The sequence below is a fragment of the Bidens hawaiensis genome, unplaced genomic scaffold (genome assembly GCF_021521415.1).
Source record: "Bidens hawaiensis isolate Kalapana, Puna unplaced genomic scaffold, B.hawaiensis_p1.1 tig00028338_1, whole genome shotgun sequence".
NCBI classification, from domain to species: Eukaryota; Viridiplantae; Streptophyta; class Magnoliopsida; order Asterales; family Asteraceae; genus Bidens; species Bidens hawaiensis.
The window spans coordinates 199,202-206,797 of record NW_027494630.1 but is presented as its reverse complement, the minus strand read 5'-3'; the positions used below and the strand labels follow the sequence as shown (position 1 = coordinate 206,797).

Below are 7,596 nucleotides of genomic sequence, written 5' to 3'. Positions count from 1 at the left end.
TTTGTTTTATATGGTTACGTGTGTTTCAATCAATCTGGTTACGTTAGATCCATATAAAACGTTGAGTGTACGTACCGGTGCTTCTGAATATGAGTTTAAATGGTGACTGAATAAATGGTGTCGCCGGAAGTTGCAGGTGGGTGGAAAAAATGGTGTCACGAGAGGAGCTTGAAGAGGATTTGGAACATGTGGCTAGTTTTAATTGGCTCAAACGAAACCCGTCGGTAAAGACGGATCTGGTTTAAAATTTGTCTTTTTCAATGGTTTTGGATATACTCTTATACATTTATTATATATTTCAATAATTTAGGTTATTTGGGACTTCTCTCTCTAAAATTTGTCTATTTAGATTACCTATGAATGATGCCGATGACGATGACGGTGATTATTTAATACTAGCTCGCACTTAATAACCTTAAGTTTCATGGGTAAGCATTTGAATATTTGATACTCCGTATTTGGTTAGAATCAATAAAAAAATATTATAAATTTCACTATTAATTAATTAATCCATAATTTGAATGTTAATCAATCTATCGTGTAATTTTGTAAACTTATTGTGGTTTTTCCATTTAAATCAACTTAAAATGGAGTGTTCGAAGAGCTTTGCACTATACATGTTTAATAAAATCAATGTCTAGTTTTTAGATGTGAGCTAACACGATTCATACGTTGATTAATGATGGTTCTTGTATGAACAAATGTTAATCATGCTTATACTTTATAGATTATAATATGCAAATCAGTATGATTAACACGAGAAACAAATTTTAGCTCACATCTGAATTTATACTGAGTTTTAATTAAATACAAATGATAAAAATTAGTTGAATTAACAGTACTGGTTCACGTGTATAAACCGGTGATAGTTAACATTTAAATCAAACTTTTAATAGTTTGTAAAAAAATTTCTAAAATATATGTCACGTGAGATATTTTATTTGAAGGGTAAAAGGATGGTAGTTTCATTTATCTATACTATATATAAAGCATGAGTGAGGGAACATACTGATTTTAATTCATTCAATTATAATTACAAGTTTGGTCCTTTAAGTTTAATCACATTTTGTTGAATTATATAATAATCATATATATGCCCCTTATTTTTAAACCAACTATCCCCACGACGTTTAAATGTTTATTATTTTTCATATCTTAATATTATTTAAAAACAATTATACCATAAAAACGAGTATTTTATTCTCTTTATTTTGATTATGGTATTGCTATACTTTTTTATTTTAAAACTTAATGTGTTACGTGATTACCATTAAGAATCGGCAAACGGGTCGGGCGGGTTCAGTCGTTCGGGTCATGGTTCTAAAAGGTTAAGGTTGGAATGGGTCGATACAAAAAAAGGTTAACTTGGTTTGGGTCAGGACGGGTTCGGGTCGAAAGGGGTCAACTTAGAACGGATTTCGGGTTATAACAGTGTCAGGCAGAACGGGTGGCGGGTCAAGACTCGTTCAATGTAGTCTTACGTGTGCACCGACACTTGATTGCGCGCGTACATTCGTTGTGTGACGTGCTTACTAACACCGGTTGAGCTTCCAATGACGCATTACGAGCATACTATTGCCGGGTTACACGTGTACTATTACGAAGCCACACACTTACTGAAACGATAACACGGTTATGCGTTCGATGTCATATTTGCATACATACCCCGCTGCGTTGTGCGGACATTCAGCTAGTATACGTAAACTATGACTTAATTAATTAACAAAGTGCTTAAATGTTTTACTAGAAAAAGGAAATTTTTGAATTGTTATATATTTTTGGCAATTAGTAGGGTTTTGGTTTGGTGTGATTGCCAAGAATGGGAGGGAATTGATATCTTCCTTTTAACTTTATTGACCAGATTAGGGATTAAACTAAATGAAGAAAAAAACTGATTTCAAGTAACCTTCATGTTTATATATATTGAGATCGTAGATTGTAATGAGGTATTATATAGGTGAATAACCTCCTTACATCCTGTGTAGTGAAGCATTATAAAACTTTATTTATAAGCGTATTGTTGTTTTTACAATAAAGCATTTATATGTCTTAAATGATATTGATTAAAGGAGTGTTATCATTACACATAGTTTTACTGAAGAGGACAATGATGATGTAACTGAAAATGTTCGCAAAGAGCATTAACTTTTTTTGAAACTTATTTTTTTTTTTGAAACTTAACAAAAGAGCATTAACTATTACTAATGACCTAAAAAAACATATTATACTAAACAAACATAAGAAGAGTTTTGTTCTTTTAATCAATGCAATTTGATCAATTTGGTAGCTAAGAGCATTCTCAACTCGTTCTCCATCTCTATCTCTATAATTACACTAAAAAATACTGCATTTCTCTCTCATGTTCAATTAAATAATATTTTTATACCTTTATCATAACAGTTTTCTCTCTCCTCTACTCACAACCAATCCAATAACTCCACCCTATAATTTGCAAACTCCCCTCACATAATTATAGAGAATGGGATGAGAATGCTCTAATTAGAAGTTCAAACTCCCACCCAGTCACCCTAGACATGCATTTCAAAAGCTAAAAATCAAGGGAGGCTTGGAGGGTGTGCGAGCCGCACCATCGGCTGTGGCCCATAAGTTTCGGAGGCACAAAACTTGATATACATATTACATATATATGTTTTTTGGTGTTAAAAATAAGGTTATTTGCAATGGTTTATGATATAATTAAATGCTCAGAACGGTTTCTGTTTATAATAAATCGGTCGATAAAAGTTTTATCCATGTACATTAGCGAATAAAAAATTTTCGTTAAGACCTACGGGCCTTTTTATTTTGGCTTGACCAAGGTATTTAAATTCTCGAAGACAACCCTGCTAAAAATATATCACTTCAGTAGTTAAATTAGATTAATTTCAAAGATTCACTGATCTCAAACACTATATCCTTCTTTCAAATGTAATTAATTTTAGATACATCTACACTTTTTTGTGTGAGAGAACCCCACCACTTTACATAATTATTCTCTTTATATAAAATATATATAGTAGTATAAATAATAAGGGGTTTGCTAGAGATACACCACTTAGCTTTTTTAAACACCATTTGTCACACCCCCAAATTTCCACTAACGGAGTTTTACCGTAAGGCGGGTGACAAACCAGGATCCGAACACATTAATCACACCTAACGACATCTACATGGTCTTAAAAGTTTTAACAAATCAAAATAAAATGTTCAGAGTACTTAAGTGCTAGTGCGGAAGCTAAACAAAGTGCGGGAGCCATCTCCCAAACAAGTTTAAATAATTCATGGCGCTACAAGCGCAAAACCAATATCAAGTAAATGTTTTCAAACTTAAACCAATACGAGTCCATGCATGCAATGTTATCCTAATCCAAGTGCTTGCTAGTGACCTGAGGAAAATATGCTAAAAAGAGTCAACACATATGGTTGGTGAGTTCACAGGTTTTCAAAGTTGTTATGCTCTATCAGTTCATAAACATTTATAAATAAAAGTGGCCCATGGTTAACTACACTTAGTTAACTCGTTGCCGCATAGTGTTATGTCTCCATCACGACCGAAGCTGACTAGTTATTGCCTCAAGTCAAGTATTGCCAAAACTTAACAATGTTTGGTCAAAGTTACACCCCGTTCGACCTCCAGTCGAGAATAATGCAGGGTGGGGTTTGTCAAACCCAATAGTACTATTTAAATTTACCACGCCAGTTAACCTTAGTTAACGGTCCGATGTTCGTGAGGACTTTCCATGGCAAAGAAACACTACGTTATAAGCAACCAAACGGTTGTGTAAAGATTTAGAGCAAGTAAAGTAAAACAGTTTTGCATGTTTCCTCCCCCAAAGGAAAAGTATAAAAGTGGGGCCGTAAACTCACCTTGTTGGTGCTTCGGGTATTACATGCGTCACGTGCTAAGACCCTAAAAATGCAAGTACGTAAGTAACTTGTGGGATGGTTCCTAGAACCACTAGTATCCAACAATCTCCCATTGTTTTTAAAAAGACTTTTGACCAAAGTTTGACTTTTGTTGACTTTGATTAAAGTTGACTTTGACTAAAGTTTTGACCTTTGACTAAAATATTGACCTTTGACTAAAATATTGACCTTTGACTAAAAGGTTGGACTTAGAATGTTTACCTTATAATTCTAGTCACACTTAATCAATCATCAAGTATACACACTTAGCCATATTCCTTGCAATTCTATGATCAATACACTTTCACAACATCACAAGCAAGACTAACTATTTAGTCAACTAGTTCTAAGTTGACTTAAAAAGTCAAAGTTCTAATTTACCACAACTAACATATCACAATTTGCAATTATCTCAATTCAACCAACACCTTTATCACCTTTAACAATTTATACCACCTAAACCGATTTTTCTCATCAATCAAAACTCACAATTAAATTACCAAATAAATCACACATGTACACATCAGTATTAGGTTCAACATATATTTTTCTCACAATTTTTGGATTTACCAATTCGTCCAGAATATTCATATACTACAACAACATGATTTATATTTCTACAACAACACAGCAGTAATTAAAAATTTGTCAAAAACTCCATATTTGTCCAATTGGTGCAAGACCAATTGGACTAGATTTCTAATTCAATTTACAACATCCTCGAAGTAGAATTATATCCATATATATTTTTATCATCAAGTTATGAAATTTACAACTCAACTCAGAATTATTTTCTCTAATTTAGATTTGCATCCTGATTTTGTAAATTAATAAAAAGTATTCAAACAGTGTTCAAAAATTAAGATTTCGGACTTTCTGAAAACTAGATTCAAAGTACATGTTCATAGAATCAAAAATCGATCAAAAACTCAAACATATCATCAATTTATTCACCATACAATCTGAAACATCAAGTCTGCCAGCAAACAGATTCAAACATAATCCACTACAAATCATAACTTTTACATCCTTATGATTCTAAATCATCAAGGATCATTCTTACTCAATCAAATTTCATGTCTTATTTTTATCCATTTGATTTCATAAGAAAAGTAAAAACACATGTATTCATAAAAGACTCAAAAATACTAATCAAGACACATACAAAAATCCTTTTTACTTGTCAAACTTTGATCATCCCCTTTCATGATCCAACCATTTGGATACAAGGTTCATATGAATTAAAAGAAAAAGAAACATATAAACATAATAATCTACTCACTTTGCTTGATCAAATGCTTAAACCCTTGTTTACCAAAATCACCAACTCTTGTTTGTTTTGAAGATGATACTTGAAGGATAATGTTTACAAGAAAAAGTGAGAGTATGTGTGTGTGTGTGATCTACGGCCAAAGGGAGAGAGAAGGGAAAGAGAAAAGTCTTGTTAATCAATAGTTTGTAACCTATTTTCCTATTAACAACTCATCATTGTTGATTTAATGAAAGTAATACTTAGGTTATCTTTTATTAACTCATGTGTGACATGCTACATATTTTAATAAACATTTCCTATGTAACATAACCTAAGGTTCCATTTAAATAATAAACATGTTACATGACATACAATATAACCTATTTAATCATTTAGCTTACTTACAATCACATTATACTTATCATACATGTTATATGACATGTTTATTATAACATGCAAGACGAGTTTATTATCCTAGTTACAATTAGTCACTTATCCTTGTTTAAGTCATCAATGACACGTTGACTTAAATATACGCATACATGACATCACATGTACAAGAGTTCATACTCATAGTTAACAGAACTAACTGAGTTTATAGACATAGTCAACAGGATTTAACTGGGTTTAGTTAACAGAGTTAACCTAAAAATGCCGGATGTCACACCATTCCCCCATCTAATCATAGGCCTCATACGCAACGTATAGAATAATAACTTAAGTTAGTCAAATTAAGGAAGCCATACGAGTCATATGGAAAACCATACGAGTCATATGCTTCAAAAACTATACGAGTCATATGCTTCAGAAACTATACGAGTCATATGCTTTTATATACAGTTCGTATATATGGAAGACGAGACGTATAAGATTTCATACGAAGCATGTAATCTAACATAAACATATGAACCGAATATGAAAGGATATAAATCGTATGCATGTAGGTGTTTGAAAACTCATGAGAAGTAATCTATAAGAAATGTATAGGAAATAATACAAAACGTATGACGAAGAATCTTTAAAATTGTACAATTACTTTTGCAAGAAGCGTGAAACATATTTAATCCATCAATCTCTCACATATATTTAGGCCTCATTGATTCTTTGACCATATTGTGAGACTGTAAGACGAATATTATGAATAAAAGGAATCTCTCAACCATATAAATTGTGTGATCTCATATGGTTTTTTACCAACTTACTTCTTGAACGATATACATCTAACAATGAAGTGTGTGTATATTTTACTCACTTCTTTCTCCCCCTTCATCCCTTCCAAATGTTGTTAAAAATATTACCAACCTAAATTTATTTTTCCAACTACATTGATAAATTTCGTTGATGAAATGCATAATTTTGAAGAAAGTTTTGTGGAATCCGATGAATCTTTCGCCACCGTTTTTGTGGAATCTGGTCATTTTTTCACAACCGAACAGGTACAGGTTTTCTATTCATGTTTGTATTACGTTATCATGTTATTAACAAAAATGAATCTTATTTTAGGTGTTTATGTGTTTCGATGAGTTGAAGCAATGGGCGTACAACACCGGACTTAACAATGGTTACGTGATAATTACCCAACGGTCTAAGACAAATGTTGCTGGCGACAAGAACAGGTTGTTTCTTATATGTGATCGTGGTGGTGTATACAAGGGGAAGACAACTGTCAGACACGTTGGTAGTACCAAGAAAATCAACTGTCCATTTCAGTTGATTGCAAAGTACCACAAAGAGGAAGATGGTTGGAAACTAAAAGTTGTGTGTGGTACACATAATCATTCGCCTGCTCTATATATGAAAGGTCATGAATTTGCAAAGAGGTTGAACCCTGCGTAAAAAGTTTTGGTTAAGGATCTGACAAACCAGAACGTGGATCCCCAAAACATTATATCAATAATAAGAAAGCAGGACCCTCGTTGTGTGTCTACGGCAAAAAAACGTATACAACGAACAACAAAGGAACGAGTATCCCTCCACGGTAACAAGTCTCCGATGCAAGTTATTTTCACACTCTTGGATAATGCTGGTTACCTTCAAGAGCATGAGGTAAATGAATCCACTCACAAGTTGGAGGGGCTATTCATCGTTCATGAATTATCGTTCCCGATTTGGTGTGCATTCCCGCATGTGTTGTTCGTAGATGCAACATACAAGACAAATAGGTACGGTTTGCCATTTGTCGGGTTTCGGGTTTTCCCATCGGGTTCGAGTTTCACTGCCATCCCTACTTACATTGCCATCCTGACGTTTATGTACTTGTTCAGGGGCCACGTGTCGATGAGGGGCAGTCGCATGGCAATGCCGGGACGGTGAATCAGGATATGTGATTAATTAACATGGAGCAGCGTATGATAAGGATAGAGAGGATGATAGAGTGGTTGGTTAGAGACAGGGACGGTCCCACTGATGATGTGCCACCGCCAAAGGAGTCGCCGCGC

At 33.6% G+C, this 7,596-nt stretch overlaps 1 protein-coding gene across 1 annotated transcript; it reads left to right on the top strand.

Annotated features, from left to right (window-relative positions):
• The first annotated feature begins 6,504 nt into the window (after positions 1 to 6,504).
• On the top strand, positions 6,505 to 6,994 carry LOC143576907 (uncharacterized). Its single transcript, XM_077060892.1, has 2 exons — positions 6,505 to 6,594; positions 6,662 to 6,994. Exons 1-2 carry the CDS (start codon positions 6,505 to 6,507, stop codon positions 6,992 to 6,994), a joined length of 423 nt encoding a protein of 140 aa, XP_076917007.1.
• Positions 6,995 to 7,596: the final 602 nt, after the last annotated feature.

Excerpts from the sequence above, each read along its gene's own strand:
- LOC143576907 (XM_077060892.1), top strand. The coding sequence starts at position 6,505 with ATGCATAATTTTGAAGAAAGTTTTGTGGAATCCGATGAATCTTTCGCC. Across the intron at positions 6,595-6,661 it reads ATTTTTTCACAACCGAACAG|GTGTTTATGTGTTTCGATGA; the intron begins GTACAGGTTTTC and ends ATCTTATTTTAG.